The sequence below is a fragment of the Chelmon rostratus genome, chromosome 17, assembly GCF_017976325.1.
Source record: "Chelmon rostratus isolate fCheRos1 chromosome 17, fCheRos1.pri, whole genome shotgun sequence".
NCBI lineage: Eukaryota > Metazoa > Chordata > Actinopteri > Chaetodontiformes > Chaetodontidae > Chelmon > Chelmon rostratus.
In genome coordinates this window covers 8,289,209-8,308,777 of record NC_055674.1, presented here as the reverse complement: position 1 = coordinate 8,308,777, position 19,569 = coordinate 8,289,209, and the positions used below count along the sequence as shown (strand labels likewise).

The window sequence follows — 19,569 nt, the reverse complement described above, 5'->3', positions numbered from 1 at the left end:
AAAAAGAGACTTGAGAGATGAAAACAGAATAGGCCATCAGTCAAAGGAGAGGTGTCTTCTTTCAAAGGCCTCCAGGAGTGGAGAAATCTTAAGGTCAGGTGTTCCTTTGGCAAAGGACAAACACACACACACACACACACACACACACACACACACACACACACACACACACACACACACACACACAGACATATAGAGCCAGGAGCAGATAACTCAAACATGACATGATAGCTCTTCCCCTCCTCAAGGCATGCATAAAAAGTTAAATCAATCATGGATATGAATGACTGTATATTTCTTTGGTGGTGGGTGAAAGATAAAAATAAGGATCCAGGAGAAATCCAGAGGAGTAGAGGCAGAGAGATGCGTGCGTGTTTGCACGCGTGCGTGTGTGTTTTGGCTGGGCTTCAAGGAGTACACAGTTTTAACTGAATATCTTATCTGTGTGTCTATCTTTTACATGTATTCCACAAGCATATACTCACATGCGTGCACACTCGTGTGTCTGTACACAAATGTGGTCAGTGATAATCCTCCAGACACGGTTCAGTAATGGTAGTGTGAGGCCACTTCGATAGTCATCCAGCTGGATTTTACAGAACTACAGCTGAGCAATGAGCTCTGAATCCAGAGCATGTCAACATCTGTCACCCCACTGACCTACTTCCCATCATTCTCCCTTACACATTGACCTTGTTTACAAGTGGATCTAAATCAGGTCTGATGTCTTTCGCAGACTGGGCCTTCAGCGTCATTTTCAGGCTGAGCCCATTCCGATTGCTGACATGCAATGGAGATCGCTGTGGAGGATGACACAACCCATGTTTGCTCACTTGCAAGAGCACTGAGAATTAGCACCTCTGTGGGGTCATAGACAGGGTGACCCCTGACCACACAAGCAAATATATCTTCTGCTTTGACTGCGAGGAAACAACTCTACATTTGTTTGTCCCGTCTCATTTCATGTTTGCTTTAGGTTTTTACCAGCTCAGTGGGAATCACAGTAGGTATCTGACCCTTTAAGTGACCTGCATGCATCGCTTTAGGTTACTGCTAGAAGTTATTTCCTTTTGTTGTATTATCATTCACAACAGTGTTTGTTTTTTCTCCATCCTCCACCCGTGCCCTCATATTACATTCCCTTTTTCATAAAAGAACCCCCAACTCGGGTCTGACACCTTGATGCAAAGTGACCAGCCTGAAGAACCGAAGGAGCACTCCAAAAAGAACAGGAAAGGCAGCAAAAAGAAGAGGGACAAGGGCTCTAAAGGCAAAGGCAAACGCAAAGGCAAAGGCAAGGGCAAGAAGGGATCCAGAAAGAAAAAGCATGAAGAGGAGGGTCTTGAGGACGGCCTCCTCAGAGTGTCCACAAAACTGCCTGAGTATCTATCCCAAGAACCATTTCAGCCCACAGAGTTACCAGAAATTAAGAACACCCTAGAAACCGTCATCCCCACTGAAGTCTTTGACAAGAGCCTCATGGAGAAGCCCAGACATGAACCGGACTCTACAACTGAGGCCCCCACTTTGGTGCCCAGTGCATTGCCTGAATCAAAGGTTACCGAGGAGGTAGACAAGTTTGCCTTCAGCTGCTCTCCACCGCAACCCCCTCCTGGCATTTGCAGTTCTAACCGATCACTACCCTAATAACTCCTAACCATAGAGAGCACCTCTTCCCTCTCTAGTTGCTTACCACCACCACTAACCAGCACCATCCTAATCATCACCTCCTCTACATCCCTACCAAAAAACATGGAGAATGCATCTTAAATGAAAAACTTTGATGAACTCACCATATGCCTTTCAGCCGTATGTGTTTTTTTTGTAGAGTATGCAGTAGCACATGGGCTCCATATATCCGTCATATGCGTCATATGCGCTGAACATACAGTATAGAACTTCCTGTACACAATCCTACGGAATAAATATTTATTCAAGGTGAATATTGTGCTCTATACCATCTAAACCATTTAAATCACACCACACATGCTCTTATGAATATGCCACGACAGCTGTTTTGATAAAAAAAAAATGCAGTTAATTTTTTACTTTTAATGTTTCTGTATGTCTCCTTCATGTTTATTATTTGCTTTTTTGCCAAGTAAACTAATGTTTTATGCTCATGCTGTTTCTGGAGCTGTTGCAGTCGCTGCCATGCTGCCACATGAATCTGATGTAGTCCATCAACTAATTACACCAGCACTGGAATTAACTTGCACACCTGTCAACCTGTGTCCCGGATAATCAACGCTTTCCCATAAAATCCACCTGTTTTGCTAACATTCGTATCGTTGCTTATGTTAAAAAATGTGCCTTTACTTGGGAGCACAGGGTGCTAATGACAAGTGCTCAGTGTCCCCTGGTTCATCTTTGCTATGACTCATTTCAGTGTGTGTTTGCCTGCAGGAGACCAGGCCAGTGACGAAGCCAGTGGTGGAGGAGTATGGAGATGACCTTTACGCAGACCTCTATGATGATCTCTCAGTTTCCACGGTAACAGTGGGCCCGAATGTTACTGAATATGAGGTAGGTTAAACACAAAAACAAGAAATGCCTTCACCTCAGTAAAGAAACACTGAAAGGCAATCTTATTATTCACTACACCTGTCACTGATGGAGTTTTTTGTTCCTTAACAGACTCTTGAGTATGAAGATTTCAAGAATGATACAGAGTATGAAGAGTATGAAGCATATGAGGACGGCTTTGGCTTTGCAGAGCGGGAAAGAGCAGAGGCGTGGAACGGAGAGGTACATTTTAAAGTGGACTCGTACATCATATGTCTTCAGTTGCACGTGTCAAGTGATTTCTAACAACCCACATCTATTCGCCTGTTTCTCCTCCTCAGGCTAGCCTCAGAGCAGAGAAAGGCCAGAAGGGAGAGCCAGCTATTATTGAACCGGTGAGCTGCTAGAGGCATTCAGTGAATAGTCTTGTAGCTTTGAGAAGGGGAATGAGTTAATACCGTCCTAATGTACATTTCATCATTGAACAGAACTCTGTAAAACACTGTTCCCCCATCACCAGCCCCCAAACATCGTCACAACACTCCACAGTAATAACTGCGGTATTTCCATACAATGAGGAAATATCTGTAAATATCTGTATATAACATGCAATAATACATTTTTATCCTTCTTTTTTATGATTATCATTTCTTTGTATGGCAATTGCATCTATGTGAGTGTGTCCATATGTGAAATTAACTGTTTTAGGAGATGCACAGCAGCGTTTGTTGTACAATGTGCAATAACACTAAAGGAATTATATTCTATACATTCTCTGTTTCTGATTCCAGGGTGCATTGGTGGAAGGACCTCCGGGTCTACCAGGCCCAGAGGTGAGCCTATTTTTTTTTTATTATTATTTTGACGGTTACTATATGTGGCATAATGTAACATAAGCAGGAACTGTCCAGATGGAATGCAAAACATTCTGGATTCTAGCCATCAGGATGTAACTGTGGTGTTTTTGGAAAAGGAAACAGGGTTTTCGGGGGTGATGACCCAAAAAATACACCCCTGCACTACAATGAAATACAAGATGGCACTTTGTGAAAGACCATTTCATGTCCTTCATCTATTAATGCACTACGAAGTGACCGCTAAAAGTTCATCATTACAAAGAAGTAGAAAGATTTCAATTCAAAGCTTCATACATAAATCAGTAAAGAGGGATCATTGCAAAGCATTTGGAAGGTTAGAATATGGGTTTATTTTGTTTGACAAGCCACAATGTTGCAATGGTTTGTAATGTTTGTTTGACTGCCTTCAATGTTTCCTTTACAGGGGCTCACCGGTCCAGCTGGACCAACAGGTCCTCCAGGACCAAGGGGAGATCCTGGTGAATTGGTGAGTGTGGCTTAGGCCTAGACCTGGACCCTCTGGGTTAGTTTGACCCCAGTTTGATCCCTGCACCTGTAGGACTGAGCTGTGGATTCAGCTAGGATCACAATGTTCCGGGCTCGAATCCTGAACTGAACCAGCTGGATTTCAGGGAAGGATGTTGACTCACACATGTTTGACCTGATTTTCTCGTACGTGTGTGTGTGTGTGGATGTGCATTACTCATGTTGTGGGAATATAAATCTGTTTACACATTCACATTGTGTGGACTCCCTTATGGGGACAAGATGCAAGTCTGCATAACATAAATCAGGAAATTTTAGGGTGAAGACTTGGATTAAGGTTAGGGTAAGGTTAGATTTAGATTTTGGCTAAGGCTAAGGCAAGGGTAAGGGTTAGGGTTAAGTTGAGGTTAGGGTTAGAGGCTGGTGGGTTAGGGGTTTAAGCAAGTAGTGGTCATGGATATGGTTCAGGTAAATCTCAAGGCAATGGACGGAAGTCTATGTAATGTCCCCAGAATGATGGAAACATGACTGTGTGTGTTTATGTATTTTTTAGGATTATTTTGTGTGTGTGTGTGTGTGTGTGTGTATTTGTGTGTATGTGTGTGCGTGTGTGTGTGATTGATCCATTAAGTGTATTTGTCCATATTCATTACAATGGAACACTCTCCAGCATATGAACACAGATGATGCTCTGTTGTTTCCCAGTTATCGATGAAGATTCTCAGTCATCCAGGTCATGGACTGATTCAGGGTTGTTTCAGCCCTCTTTGGATAACCAGTTGTTGATGGTTTTTATCATTTTGCCTTGTAAAGATGTTGATGTTGATGACAGTGTATTACCGTGCACTTCCCCACTACTTAGAAGCACATCACCTTGGATCTTTGTACACACTTTTAAATAGCTATGTACTTGTCAGGTTCAGCCCACATAAAAAAAACCCTAGATTTTATTTGCTGAGATGAAATCTAAAAGGTGCAACAATGGTGGATATCATTAAATCAGGCACTGATGTCAATACACTAAGAACAAATATGATGCACTGTATCTACAAACTGTCGCTTTATGCATGGCATTAAAAATACATGAATATGAATCATCGAGTCTCTGCTCGCTCTTAAAAGGTTAACTGAAACATAGGAATATTTTGCCTCTTTATTTATTCTAATTCATATACTGTGTCTTATCCTATCTTCATTTATGAGCATTCATTCATAAGATAGTTTTAACAGTCTGGACCAACATGTCCTCCAGTGTAATTGTAGTTACAGAATTTATTTGTAATCCATGATGAAAAAAAACGTTGCATTTTTTTTGTGCACACAAGATGCTTTTGTATGGTATAAATTAAAAGCAGCTATAGCCTCCAGAACCATCTGAAACACAGGTATTGTATATATTGCATTTGAAGGGGTCACAGGCACAGAGAAGTAAACTCTCTGTCTAAACCCATCCACTGTGTAACACATGTAAGCCTGTCCACCAGGGATTGACACATCTAGATTACTTCATGTCTTTAAGGCTTTATGCAATGCGGATGGGGACATCTTGTAGCCATTTGATGCTTCAGGTAAAAAACCCTAAGCCTGCTTTATGACTTACTAGATTCCACCTTGACTACTCATTTTATTGCATATTCACAATTCACCATTGAGATAATTACATGAATTTCTACTGCTGCTTCACTTTTGCCAGAAAATAACTTAAAACAAGTGTCAGTTACTGTATTTGACAAACGGCAATGATTGAAAAATATTGGATCAAATTCATGTTCTCTAGTGGAGGAATGTATTTTTCCAACTTTAATACTTATTCAATAACAGTAATCTGATGAGCGCTATCTTTTTGAATCAATGTTCCATTAAATGACTCGTTAAAAGGATATTTACAATGTGTAAACAGAAGATAAGGTAGTGTGTGCATGTGACAGGCCCTGTGGAAATGAAGCAAAGGTTGTTTTTACGGTGATTAGATTCCAGGGCTGTTTTTCTCTCTCACACACACACACTCACACACATACCATACACGCAGTAGTCAGTGCTTATCTCTTTCTCCATCCTCTTCATTCAGGGTCCCCCAGGACGTCCGGGTCTTGCTGGGGTTGATGGGATTCCAGGTCCTCCAGGAACCCTGTTGATGCTACCAGTAAGACGTCAAAGCACATTCATGCTTGCCCACGCGCACTATGACACTCACAGAGCATTACCTTGTCCCGGTGTGGAGTAGTGGCATGACCACAAGGGGGGGCTGTGTGATTGAACTTCATTTGCATTTGGGGAATCCTGCAGTGGGGACTGATTCCTCTTTTTCATCGCCTCTAGTTCCAGTATGGAGGGGATTCCCAGAAGGGACCAGTGGTGTCTCCCCAGGAGGCGCAGGCACAGGCTATCCTGCAACAGACTAAGGTACACAAAGAAACTTTCACTTTGGTGTCGTTGTGCCATATCGTGAGTTATCAGGGACTATTGATATTTTCATTTTATTTTTTATGAAAGCAACTCATGTCATATTAGAAGTCAAAAGGTAGCCTGTGCAGTCCACATAAACCACCCAGTTGTGTTCTTCTTTCAGCTGTCACTGAAGGGACCTCCAGGTCCCCTTGGTCTCACAGGACGACCAGGCCCACTGGTAAGGTACTCCTCTGCCCTTGACCAAATTTACATCATGCCTTAAGGGCTCATGCAACCTTTTACCTCATCTTCGCATTCTGTTTGACCAGACACAAGCTCTACTCTCTCCTTCCCATGCTAACCGCATCATTATGCATGCTCAGTATGTTTGTATTGCTGTGATTGTGAAATCACTGCTGGGCTGCAAAAATGAACAGATTTGTAAGATGATTTGTTCTTAGCTCATTTATATTTTATTTGTTCAGTGCTACATTTGAGTGAAGAGTTGAATTACTCTTGTATATCTTGTCATACTTAAATAAATTCTTGTTTATATTTTTCAGGGTGTTCCAGGTCCTGCCGGCCTCAAAGGAGACAGGGGAGACAGTGGACCTCCTGTAAGACCTTCCATCATACCACTCTTTTGTTCATTCATTAGTCATTTTTACCTGTGACCAGCAGGTATATGGCTTACTCTGTAGGGTGGTTGGTCCACAAAAATTTCCACCACCTTTGGTGGCCACAGTTTTCACCCTAGGAGGCAGAAATTTGCCATGGAGGTCAAGTGTTTGTGAGGTTGTGTGTGTGTGTGAATGCATGAACGCATGGATGCCTGCACGTACAAGTTCGCAGCTATTGCAAATTTGTGCTTGTTTGTCACACCTTTTACACCTTTTTCCATTTGTCTTGCTCTCTTCCTTCCACATATAGGGACCACACGGGTTACCAGGCCCTCCAGGAACTAATGGGAAGCCGGGAAAGAGGGTGAGATATCTTGAGTATTGCAGGTTTCTTCACTGAAAAACTCTGTGTCTGCATTTTTTGCTAAAAGCATACTGTGCCTATAAAGAAAACCCTATTTTAAATGGATTGTGTGACTCATAGGGGCGTGCAGGAACGGACGGAGGTCGTGGAATTCCAGGTGAAACAGGCTCTAAGGTAAACACTTTGAGATCTCACTGCACTCCATTGCAGTAGTGATAATTTCAAATAAATGAGCTGCACCAAGAAGCCACAGCTTTTTTTAAGTACTTACTCCATATTTGTGGTTAATAGTTACTGATGGTGTTAAGTCTCCATGTATTGAATTTCTTGTATCCATGTGCACAAAAATACTGTACCATACATGTTCAGGTAGCACGGTCTTGTACAATGATAAATCTGCACTTGAAAGTGTAACGCTTTAGGTATCCAGCAGCCCACAGCTTGTTATATGTATTGACAACGAGGCAACTCAATAGCTAACAGCTGCAGGAAGAGCCTAGTAAATAAATCAGGCTCCCTTGATGCCGGGTTTGACAGAACAGCAGAGTCTTTATCAGTCAAAGCAGCATTTTAGCAGACCTACAGCTAATCTGAAAGCTCCCTCTCCCGAACACATACTCAGAGCAGATGGGAGGCCCTGCCAAGGGAGACTCCCAGTACAATTCTGCTAATTTTTACACATTACCGTATGTGTGTGAGTGTTTCAGGATTTAATGCACTTGCCTCTCTATTACTTTACAGGGTGACAGGGGTTTTGACGGCCTGCCAGGTCTCCCAGGAAACAAGGGACACAGAGTGAGTTAGATTTGGTAGCTTCACATTGTCACTGTATTCATTTAGTCATTCAGGCACTAATATGCCTGCACGTCACACATCATACGGCAGATGTTTATTTGCATATTGTGATCATGATGATTGTTGTGATTTCTGTGATGACAGAGTGCTCTAAAAACATCTGCTTGATGCAGCTCTGCTATGAACAGAATTGTCCAAAATATCTTGAGGCTTGTGGCTAATGCTTTTATCTTGTAGGGGGACAGAGGAAAGCCTGGTCCTCATGGGCCTTTTGGAGAGCCCGGAGAAAAGGTAAGTGCACACTACTTGCATAGCAAAATTTGCTTACTTTACTTGCAATGAAAACACATCCTGCAGCAGTGCTTCGCTTTTCTTAATTTTTCCATCACGCAAGGTTAAAAGAGAAAACCTTTCCAGACCAATGAATTAATTCTACAAGCCATTTAAATGGTAAAGCACCACAGATCAAAGCAGGTTTTATTGAAATGAAGTAATAAACTTTTTAAATTCAGCTGTGCTGGCCTGAGTTTATTCACTACCAATGTTTGCAAGAGACATGAAAGCGATGCAGTGCATACCTGACATAGAGCTGAAAATATGAAAGATAGTAACTCTGTCAAGATAGTATCAATCCATGCAGGCGGGCGGATGAAGTTTAGAGAGCGGCCTATTAGTCTTTGCTCAATGATAGCTGGGCCTTATCTGTCAGGCAGTGAATTTCTTTAATGAGCTATTTTCACAGATTACGTCTGTGGGGATATAAATGTATCCACGCCCGAGGTTGGCTTAGAGAGGTGCATGAGATTTATGTGCTGAATCTGTTTCTGTCTTTGTTATTTTAGGGATCTGATGGACCTGTGGGGCCAAGAGGGCAACCAGGCGAACCTGTGAGTGTGTTCCCACATAATGCACACACATCAACACTCACATCACAGCATACCTCAACATCAAAATATTGCTGTTTATTGGTTTTCTACACTCAAAATACGTAATCTAGAGGATGTATTTATTAAGTCTGTGCTTTGGGTTCTCAGAGTTGCGCTACAGCAAAAACCTTTTTCTTAGTGCAGAATCACAGGAACTAATGATTTCCACAACAAACCCTGAGGGGAATGTGGGAGATCACTGGATTTAAGCCAAAATCTAACAAAAGAACTTACACAAGTACGCAATCTACTGCCCATAGTGTACATGCATAGACACAAGAGAAACACTGCACAACATTGTACAATATACAACAACTATGAAAAACTAGGATGGTCAAACCATATTAATGAAATAGTGCCACAGTGTTCAGCCTAGCATTAACAGAGAAAAGGTCACTGGAAAAAGGCATGCAGCTTGAACACAAATATATAAAGTGGCTTAGCATGCTAATATATTCAAATTCTGTCACAGGAATACCTGCAAAGTAGCTTTGGATCTAGGATCATGGAGTCCACAAAGATCTTAAGAGCACCATTGAAGAAGCTGTCATTTTTTTCTATGTACATCTGGAGTGAACACTAGTAGATTGGCTATGACTCACACTCCATCTTTCTCCCAGTAGGTGAGGTTGGGCCTCAGCGGGATTCCTGTCCCTCCAAATGGTTCACCCAGTGCAGGAAGAAATATGTTGCCAAAAGACATGTTAGGAAAGCTGCGTTAACCCACAAAGATAAAGGAAAAGAGAGGAGTTGACTATTTTGATGTGAGAGAGGGAGCGATGGGAAGAGTGAGACAGTGCGAGACAGATATTCGGTTGGTGGTGAACGAGATGTGGGGAGAGGAAAGAGAGAGAGTCGGAGAGGGAAGAGATAAAATCCTGGCCTGAATGATTATATTTCCATATCAATCACTTCCCAGGAGATCACAGATGTGGCTTTGGAACAGGTGGCTTGGCCAGCCTACAAAGAGGGAGGCTGACAAAAACAGAGCACACAAACACACTCACACAAACACAGGCTAGTGCAATCTCCGTGGCTACCACATACAAAACCAGATGCACCCACACACACACACACACGCACACACACCCACACCCACACACACACACACACACACACACACACACACACACACCAAAATATATTATCTGTCTCTCTCTGTTTTTCACTCTCACTCTCTCGCTCCTTAGTTCTGATTTATGATTTAGTATTCCACACTCACTCCATCTCATCATGAATGCAGGTTAGCTGCTGACTATTTGCTGTGTTTTGTCTCCAGGGTGCGCGGGGTCTTGTTGGGCCAAGGGGGCCACCTGGCCCACCTGGCCAACCGGTAAGTCAACATCGCCTTGATCACAGAATCAGAGCTATTCAGTCCCTTCAACTCTATAAAAGGTCTTCTAGTTAATAGAAGCATCAATGTGCCACTGAGGATAAACAAAGAAGCAGACTGAGCTGTTTCTCTTTTTTCATTCAAACATTTCATCCATTATTTTCTGACATTGTTTGTGGGCATTTTTTTTCAGGGTATTCATGGAACTGATGGAGTACAGGGGTCAAAAGGCAACCTGGTCAGTCCTGCTACCTTCATAAACACATAATTTAATTTTCATAATTGTCATTATATACAACTGATGGCTAGAATATGATAATGTAATATGGAAATATTGTTCTCTGAAAATGAGTGGGCGGATAACAGTTTTATGAACGTGATCTCAGCCACAGAGACATCAGCTGGGGTGGCTTATTGTGGCCTTCCAATGAGCCTGTTAACTGGTCTTGTGAAGCTTATGACAAAGGCAGAGTGTGTGACCACCAGTGTTTCTTGTTGTCAGGGTCCAGCTGGAGAGATAGGTCCCCCAGGTCAACAGGGAAATCCAGGAGTACAGGTACCGTACCAACACAAAAAAACTTCCTTAATCCATTTATTACACATCCTGTGAGTGTATTCAAGCCATAAAGACCAGCTTCAAATGTACACAATCACTTGCCAGCATCTGCATAAACACATTTCCTCTCTCTCATTTTTGGTGGCTTTAAAATTGTTTCGCAATCCAGTTGCATGTCACCAAAATGTATTCAGAATACAAGGCTGTTGCTTGTCGAGATACAAGGTTTCAACCAAACAGCAACAAAATGTAATTTTAAAATGGCATCAGAGATGGTCATATAAAGAAGATTTAATCATCTTTTCAATTTTCCAGCATGTCAACAATCCATCCAACCACCCCAGCTCACATAAGGACATCCACACATACTGTTCATGACTCTTTCATACACACATCATAGGCCCACAGACTCAAGCAAAACCTCAACTCCCAGCATTCTCCCAGTTATGTGACACTTAACCTGATTGATGTTTTGTTCTGGTTCAGGGATTGCCTGGTCCTCAGGGTCCCATTGGAGTGCCTGGAGAGAAGGTAGGTAACCTGTCTCTCACTTAATTTCAGAATTAAAGCTGTGACCTTGTGACCCCTGTCATCGCATTGCCAGGGTAGGCCGGTTGAGCTGTGGAGTAAGATCCAACCTCTTCTGGCTCCCACTCAGACAAGACAGGGCTAGACAGGAAATCAATACACAAGAAACACACGCACAGCCATAACAGACACCAGGGACGGCCTTGGCCGATGCACATAATGAGGCTAGACTGATAAAAGAAATTAAAAGTGGACTTAATCATCAATACAATATTCACTATGCATGTTTTGTAGAGAAGCAGAAAAATGAGGAATGTGGTCTCTGTGGTATAATTTAAGGTTCTGGGTCATATCTGGATTTCAGCTCCAGTATTCATTCCTTTCTCTGTCCTATACAGGGTCCGCAGGGGAAACAGGGCCTGCCAGGACTACCAGGCATCGACGGCCCTCCCGTGAGTACACACAGACACACACAAAAAATGCACACATTACCACAAACATGCGCAAAGATGCATGTATCCAGGCATACATTCAAACATCAAGTATCTATGTGTGTACTTATGAAGAGAGACTATAGAGAGGCACAAGTTGTCTGTTTGTTTTGTTTTTTTACAGAATGGGTAAAAACTTGTACAACTGTATACAAAGCAAAGCAAAGACCTGTATACACTACATAATGACTGAGTATTCATCAATTACGCAGAAAAGACTACACCCAGATGGCCCAACATTTTCAATTCAATGCTCACATAATGCTATACAAACGATGAAACAAACTGTGTATGAATACACAGATGTTAATTAACTTAAAGTAGCAAAAAAGATAAAATTTGCCAGCCTACAGTTTTGGTGGTCTGCCAGTAGGGGGACGCAGGAGGCATTACTGGAATTGAGCCAAAGCCATATGACATTTATGAAAGAATGAGAGATCCTGTTACAGTGAGCCTTTTCTCATCTCCAAGAAATCGCTTTAGATTGCAGTCAGACACGTTTGAATGCATTTCACTTAATGCTCCTTCTATTGTTCTGCAAAGCTTTGTGACACACAATGATATTTTTATGGCGCTTTACTCTCAGTGCCGCCAGTGTTTCCTCTTTTTCATTGGCTGGTTGCATTCTGAAATTTCCATCCAGGAGCAATACAACGATGATGTATATGCAGCAGTGCTAAGTCAATCTGATTTGTGTTTTCCTGTGTCAGGGTCACCCAGGAAGAGAGGGCCCCCCGGGAGAGAAAGGCATCCAAGTGGGTAACTGCATATCTGAGGCTTGCTTAATGCAGTGTTATAGCAAAATTTTAAAAGTGCAATATCATGCTGTTTCTTGCAGTCCATTGTAGCAGTGCACTCACTCATACCCTCACTCATGCTCATTATTCTAATCATTCTGACGATGTCATCATCTTTATTGTACACAAGCATTAGCTCATTAGAGTCAGCAGTATGCACTCATCAGCATCATCCATTCGATCCAAAATGCAAATAAATGCGTTTTTGCTGACTGCTGCTTGCTAGAACTGAAGAATATTGTTTTTTAATTCTTTTTTCTTTTCTTTTTTTTTTTTGTAGGGTGTACCTGGTGTTCAGGGGCCTGTTGGGTACCCTGGGACCCGTGGAGTCAAGGTGAGACATAAGTGCATCATGATCTCAGGTGTAATGTCCACTGAAACGTTTATTCCCACGCACATTTCATTCTGCGTGTATGTCGACCTGTGACGGACAAGCTGTTTGAGTCTATGACTGACAGGTGACAGGTGGAGGGAAAGTGCCTCAGTTCTCAAGGGGACTGCTAACAACAGAGTGAGGAACATTTGACGGATGGGAGAGATGTCAGAGTCAGATAGAGCAGAGCTGTGTTGGTGTAGAAGAGTCCATTTTGACTGGGTTTACGTTTGAAATAGAGGCATAAAATGACTTTCTGCGTGGTGTTTGTTTTTACACATCTGCTATTTTATCTGGTAGTTTGGCTCAACAGCCTCAGGGGAAGCGTGACCATGTTGGAAACCATTAGCATGAAATGAATGTAAGGTCAATAACTGCTCAATAACAGAGCAATTTTAGGTCAAGAGAAAATCAATACACACTTATAAATCATTGCAGTGTTTTAGGATGGGGTATTTCTGCAAATACAGGCAACCGGTGATTTTTCCAAGTGATGTGAGAGTGGGTTTGTCAGTGATGATTCTTGTCAAATTAAATGTCTCCCCCCCGCTTTTTCATAGGGAGCAGATGGAGTTAGAGGTCTAAAGGGTAGCAAAGGAGAGAAGGTGAGTGAAACACATCGTGAGTCGTCATTTTCATGTTTGCTGTCAAACTGGATCTTGAGTGGAAGGACACTCGATGATTTACAATGCCATGATGCCATTTATCACCAATGAGCTTTCATCAGACATCTCCTCAATGCATCATAGGGAGAAGACGGCTTCCCTGGGTTCAAAGGTGACATGGGCATCAAGGGAGACAGGGTAAGAGCGGCCACAAATCACAAGCCTCCTCCTCATTTTCTCTCAATTATTCTCTTTCGGAGTGGAGATAAAATTGTCACTTCGCTTCTACTCTCATTCTTGACTTTAGGGTGATAATGGAGCTCCTGGTGCTCGTGGAGAGGATGGAACAGAGGGACTAAAGGGCCAAGCAGGACCCATGGGAGACGCTGGTCCTCTCGGGACAGCTGGCGAGAAGGTACATTTTTAAGAGATATGTGCATTACAAGACAAGACAAACCTACATTAGAACAGTTACATTTATTTACTCCTGACAAAAACTTTCTGATAAAATGAGCGACTGAAAATCACTTGAATACCCAACATATGGATTTTAACACCCTCACATTTCCGACATCTGGTTGCAGCCCATTCCTAAGGCAAAACTGCTATCAAACCAGTTTGCGTGTTTAAGTATTTAATCTTTCTGTCATCACTATACAATCACTAGTGTATTGGTACATGCATAGTCAGCAGTATGTCATAAAAATCTTAATTAACGGTTTTCATGCACTTTTCTTAATATTCCTCTGCTTTGGTTCTTCCTCCACTTGTATTCTGCAGGGTAAACTTGGTGTGCCTGGACTGCCAGGATATCCAGGAAGACTAGGTCCTAAGGTGATTTAGCATTGATGAGCTATTATGATCAGTTAATGTGTCCTCTGGTTCCTTTATCAGAGCTTTAACCAGCAAGATGGGTGTCTTTGGCTGGACTGTTTCCTGCCTGATTAAAAATAAAGGATGATAAATGACTTATTAAAAAAAGGCTATTTTATTAATAGTTCATTAGTGCCATCAATTCATTACATGTTGATGAATGGTGTATTTAAGGCTGTGTTGGGCTCATGGATTAGATTTGCTTTAATTTGATACAGTAGTTAATTATACGTTAATGAGACATTGGGTGTGATGTGTGATGAATTGAAGGCTGAGGCTGATTAACCTCTACGTGTGTCTCCAGGGATCACTTGGCTTCCCTGGCGCGGCCGGGGTCCCAGGAGAGAAAGGACGAAGGGTGAGGACTGTGTTGACATTCTGACTGCCTCAGAATATGGAAACTTTTCTATGTTGGAGCTATTGTAAAATAACTGAGTGATAAATTATTGTTAACCTCGACAATGCAGGGTCCAGCTGGTCAGCCGGGGCCTGGGGGGCAAAGAGGTCCTAATGTGAGTGCAACTATAATTGATATGCCAACACACCATGTTTTTTTCAGAATTTATAAAACTGTGTCTGCTGTAATTAGATACCATCAGTTTACCACAAGCTTGTGGGAGGCACACCGCTACGTCGCTGCAGTGTTTTCACATCGCCAGACGCTTATTCCACCTCCAGATGAGTTATGCATGTGCTAATCAGACTGTTGTTTGTTTTCCAATAGGGAGCCCGGGGGGGAAGAGGAGCAAAGGGCCCCACCGGAAAACCTGGAGAAAAGGTGAGCTTAAGACTGGCAGACACAAACCCTGAAATAAACGAAGCCATATGCACATGCAGTTACACTCACATAAACACACACCTGGCCGACTCATAAAGTATGGATGAATGCGCCGATGGAGTGGGAACTGGTTGTTGCTGTTCGCTTCTAGATGACAGACCATCTGGTGCAGTGAGAAGCTACTGTCTGGCAGGGGATGCTGCAGTTTACACTCTCAACCTCAAAGACCATCTTGGGAAAGCTAAAGATTTGTTGGCAGGGGAGGAAACTGAAAATGTTGAGAGGCTCTTGTTGTTGTCCAGAAACTGTGTTTTTATTTTTAACGTTTTCTGCCTCGTCCACCTGGTAGGGTTCTGCTGGACAAGATGGTCCTCCAGGATCCCCCGGAGAACAGGTAATCTTTAAACTCTTGGATAATACTGCACATGCAGTGCCTAAATAAGACTATAGACCTGATTGAGTGAGGTTGGCATCACAAAAAACAGTCTCATAAATCAGTGTAGGAGAAGCACCAGGAAATTCAATCTGGTGTTTGAGACAGCACCTTGACAATCTGTATTATTATTTTATAGGGTCCCCAAGGGCCACAGGGGAGACATGGTGAACCAGGACCTAAAGGGCCTAATGTGAGTGGTCTAAGATGTACTGTATAGTGTTTGCTCTGTGATTTAATGTTAGTCCTGTTTACCTCATCCCATTTTATGCTCACCTTTGGTCATGGTTGGGTTCATTACGATGATGTAAGAAAATTCTTCCCTTTCAGGGTCCACCCGGAAAAGATGGATTACCAGGACATCCAGGCCAGAGGGGGGAACCAGTGAGTCACCTTTAGTGTCAATACAGCTACATGTTTGATATAGCATTTCCCTCTATTGGGCGTCAACACAGCATAAAGGTCAAAATTTGTGACTGCAGCACTGAATGCCTGAAGTCAGAGTGCAAGTACACTAAATCTACACCCAGCCCTTGTGTGTCCTCAGATAAACTGATCTACACATCCCGCTGACTCTGTCTTAAGCGAGGGTCATCACACTCACTTGTCTTTTTCTTCAGGGCTTCCAAGGGAAGAATGGACCCCCCGGCCCCCCTGGCGTTGTTGGACCACAGGTAAGAGGACTAGCTAGCAGTCTTAAGCATTCAGCTGTTGGTTTCGGACAGCATGTTTTGAAATAACTGTTCTGCGATGTTGTGTTGTGTAATTTGTTTGTTTCCAGGGCAAATCTGGTGAAACAGGGCCAACTGGAGATAGAGGCCATCCAGGTTCACCAGGACCACCGGGTGAGCACGGTTTACCGGGAACTGCCGGAAAGGAGGGTGCCAAGGTGAGTGGTTTTCATCATAATGTCAAGATCATAATCACTTACCAGCATCACCTTATTAGTGTTATATTAGATAAAGCCCAAGGACTCTCTCGGTGCTGCCTGAATATCTTATCTCCTTGGTCTCATACCATCCCCTAATTTGCTAATAAATAACAGAGGAAACCTCGCAGTGTTGAGTGTATTATGCCTCATAAAAGATAAATGTTCCTTCTTTGTGTGACTTGCTGGTTGGCGTGATTTATGACTGCATAAGGGCCTGCTGTCTGCTGGCTACTTGCCTTATATCTAATCACATATGTGTGTACGTGTGGTTTCCAGGGAGACCCAGGTCCACCAGGAACCTCAGGGAAAAGTGGCCCTGCTGGGCTCCAAGGATTCAGGGGAAGCAGAGGGACCCCTGGTGCAATGGTAACACAAAGTTCTATACGACTCACATGCTCTCCTTCACTCACTGTCAACATTAGAGTCTCTTGAGCAGCTTGCAATTAGACCACAACTAAACTTAAAATCCTAGCAGTGTACCAAATACATCAGAGTTTTGCACAAGGAAACTGAGCCAAAGATATTTGTAAACTACTGAATTTACCTGATGGTAAATTATGTAATGGATGTGGTCTTTTCAGGGCCCTGCAGGTCTGAAGGGAGGAGAGGGCCTACCTGGTGTTGCTGGACCTGTTGTAAGTCAGATTTTGTTAAATCCTGTCCCCTGCTCTCAGCTCAGCTTATATGTGATATAGAATACTAGGACATGTGAAGCAGGAGGCTGTTTCCATGGTGACCAGTGATCCTGACAACCACATTAAATCAGAAAGTAAATCATGAGATACATTCACCTCACCTCTCTATCTCACCTCATTTCCAGGGTGCCACTGGAGAGAGGGGCCCCGCTGGGCCGGCTGGTGCTATTGGCCAGCCAGGACGGCCCGGTGGTGTGGGTCCTGCTGGGCCGATGGGAGAGAAAGGCGAGCCAGTAAGATTTGGAACATTGCTAATTTTGCTTCTTCAGCAATAGTGTCAAGAACACATACTGTACCATCATGTCCCACCACTGAGTAATAAACAACATGTGCTCTGGCTTTGGAATGTGTCATTATGAGACAGAGAGTGGGCGAGAGGTAAAGGAGACAGAGAGAGAGAAAATATGAATGTGATCAAGCCTGCTTTCTTGAGTGTGAGTTTCCTTCCCGGTATGATACATTAATCAATGTGTCATGCCGCTATATGAGGATAATAAGTATTGTAGCATTTGCTAGATGTGCTCGGTTTTCCCATCTGTTCTCTAGGGAGAGAAGGGGCCTGTGGGGCCGGCTGGGCATGATGGGGAACCTGGACCTGTAGGACTGCCAGGGACTGCGGGACCTGCTGGGCCTCCAGGAGAGGACGGAGACAAGGTAGTTGCATGGACAGCCAGCACTGGTCTTCAACCCTGCTGTAAAGTGCTTGCTGATTTTTGGACTTAATTGTTTGCATGTGTGCACGTGTGTGTGTTTGTTTGTGTGTGTGTGTGTGTGTGTGTGTGTGTGTGTGTGTGTGTGTGTGTGTGTGTGTGCCTTTGTCACCATAGGGAGAGACAGGTGGACCAGGCCAGAAAGGCAGTAAAGGAGACAAAGGAGAAGCTGTGAGTATGAATTTTATGTGACTAGTTGAAACATCACATCATCACCTTGCATCACCAGGAGGTAGAGGACGAACTGGCTTATAATTGGTTTGGGGTAATTCATTGTAATAACTGTTTGCCTGGACAGCGCATCCTCTGGTGGAATGAGCAGATGGTTTTAATCATGTCTTTCCTCCAATGAATGTGCATTGAACTGCCTCTCTGCCTTTCTAGGGACCACCAGGACCTGTTGGAAGTCAAGGACCTGTGGGCCAGCCTGGACTGACGGTATGTTACGAAAACTCATAGGGCATCATATAAAATATATCTTTGTATAATTAGGCAGTTTGGGTTGTGCAGTGCTCGCAGTGGTGACCTGTCTGTGTATATTTCAGGGTGCAGATGGTGAGCCAGGTCCTCGTGGGCAGCAGGGCATGAACGGGGCAAAAGGAGATGAAGGACATAGAGGCTTTAAGGGGGCATCTGGTCCTTCTGGATTACAGGTAAAAATTACTATCAATTTGAAAACTGACTGTATCGCCACTGGCTCATCTCTGGTTCTACATCAATACTTCAGTTTATATCTCTTTCCATTCCACGCCTGAGACTGTGTTGACCACCACCTCTGCATTTGTAGGGAATGCCAGGACCACCTGGGGAGAAAGGAGAGAGCGGGCATGTTGGATCAATGGTGAGTACTGCTCAGCAATCTCAGCACATACAACACTCATCTCAAGTCCACTGCTATGGTCCAGTGTCAGTCTCAAGTCTGTTCTCAACACCACTTTTCCGACATCTTGCACTTTTCTTCTTGATTGTTATGACTTTGACTCGTCTTGCTGTTGTCTGATATTGGCTATCGACTTGACTTTTCCTCGCTTTCCGAACATCTTTGAATATGTTTCTCTGCTTTTCCTCATTTTCTCCCCGGAATCAAAAGCAGTTTAATGGATCTTTTTGAAGAGCAAACATATGCAGGCATTCATTAGCAGAGCTTCTGCAAATGTTTACATTTCTGTTTGTGGTTTGTACACTTTAGGTTTGTCAAGATCACTAATTTGTTTCATACAGGTTGTACTGAAGTGTCTTATTACTGCTAAGCACTATTGTGTCCTTGTGGGTGTTTTTGATTAAAGTGTGCCAGCAAAACTCTCACAGGTTGCAGGATGATTAACGCATTAGTGTGTGTGACAGTAATATCAAGAAGCAGACAAAGACCGTCCCTTTTGTTTAAAAAAACTCAACGATGTGCAACAGATGACGAGATCATGAAGGTCCAGTAAATAGCACCTACACCAAAATTATAATTATACCCCATTAGAAGTACACCATTGAGTACAAGTGTGTTACTATAGGTGTAATTATGTTGTTTGAT

At 43.1% G+C, this 19,569-nt stretch overlaps 1 protein-coding gene across 1 annotated transcript in view; it reads left to right on the top strand.

Annotated features, from left to right (window-relative positions):
- The window catches only part of col5a3a (collagen, type V, alpha 3a), a 46,351-nt gene that overhangs the window by 15,820 nt on the left and 10,962 nt on the right, over positions 1 to 19,569 (top strand). The window contains exons 6-47 of the mRNA XM_041956726.1: positions 1,156 to 1,569; positions 2,407 to 2,526; positions 2,638 to 2,748; positions 2,847 to 2,900; positions 3,297 to 3,338; positions 3,787 to 3,849; positions 5,917 to 5,991; positions 6,168 to 6,251; positions 6,418 to 6,474; positions 6,800 to 6,853; positions 7,167 to 7,220; positions 7,341 to 7,394; positions 7,962 to 8,015; positions 8,253 to 8,306; positions 8,858 to 8,902; positions 10,221 to 10,274; positions 10,468 to 10,512; positions 10,777 to 10,830; positions 11,317 to 11,361; positions 11,757 to 11,810; positions 12,560 to 12,604; positions 12,927 to 12,980; positions 13,580 to 13,624; positions 13,769 to 13,822; positions 13,932 to 14,039; positions 14,405 to 14,458; positions 14,802 to 14,855; positions 14,965 to 15,009; positions 15,222 to 15,275; positions 15,625 to 15,669; positions 15,848 to 15,901; positions 16,039 to 16,092; positions 16,329 to 16,382; positions 16,490 to 16,597; positions 16,916 to 17,005; positions 17,221 to 17,274; positions 17,460 to 17,567; positions 17,881 to 17,988; positions 18,162 to 18,215; positions 18,429 to 18,482; positions 18,590 to 18,697; positions 18,832 to 18,885. Coding sequence (XP_041812660.1) covers positions 1,156 to 1,569; positions 2,407 to 2,526; positions 2,638 to 2,748; positions 2,847 to 2,900; positions 3,297 to 3,338; positions 3,787 to 3,849; positions 5,917 to 5,991; positions 6,168 to 6,251; positions 6,418 to 6,474; positions 6,800 to 6,853; positions 7,167 to 7,220; positions 7,341 to 7,394; positions 7,962 to 8,015; positions 8,253 to 8,306; positions 8,858 to 8,902; positions 10,221 to 10,274; positions 10,468 to 10,512; positions 10,777 to 10,830; positions 11,317 to 11,361; positions 11,757 to 11,810; positions 12,560 to 12,604; positions 12,927 to 12,980; positions 13,580 to 13,624; positions 13,769 to 13,822; positions 13,932 to 14,039; positions 14,405 to 14,458; positions 14,802 to 14,855; positions 14,965 to 15,009; positions 15,222 to 15,275; positions 15,625 to 15,669; positions 15,848 to 15,901; positions 16,039 to 16,092; positions 16,329 to 16,382; positions 16,490 to 16,597; positions 16,916 to 17,005; positions 17,221 to 17,274; positions 17,460 to 17,567; positions 17,881 to 17,988; positions 18,162 to 18,215; positions 18,429 to 18,482; positions 18,590 to 18,697; positions 18,832 to 18,885 — 3,045 coding nt within the window. The remainder of the gene's footprint in view (positions 1 to 1,155; positions 1,570 to 2,406; positions 2,527 to 2,637; positions 2,749 to 2,846; positions 2,901 to 3,296; positions 3,339 to 3,786; positions 3,850 to 5,916; positions 5,992 to 6,167; positions 6,252 to 6,417; positions 6,475 to 6,799; positions 6,854 to 7,166; positions 7,221 to 7,340; positions 7,395 to 7,961; positions 8,016 to 8,252; positions 8,307 to 8,857; positions 8,903 to 10,220; positions 10,275 to 10,467; positions 10,513 to 10,776; positions 10,831 to 11,316; positions 11,362 to 11,756; positions 11,811 to 12,559; positions 12,605 to 12,926; positions 12,981 to 13,579; positions 13,625 to 13,768; positions 13,823 to 13,931; positions 14,040 to 14,404; positions 14,459 to 14,801; positions 14,856 to 14,964; positions 15,010 to 15,221; positions 15,276 to 15,624; positions 15,670 to 15,847; positions 15,902 to 16,038; positions 16,093 to 16,328; positions 16,383 to 16,489; positions 16,598 to 16,915; positions 17,006 to 17,220; positions 17,275 to 17,459; positions 17,568 to 17,880; positions 17,989 to 18,161; positions 18,216 to 18,428; positions 18,483 to 18,589; positions 18,698 to 18,831; positions 18,886 to 19,569) is intronic.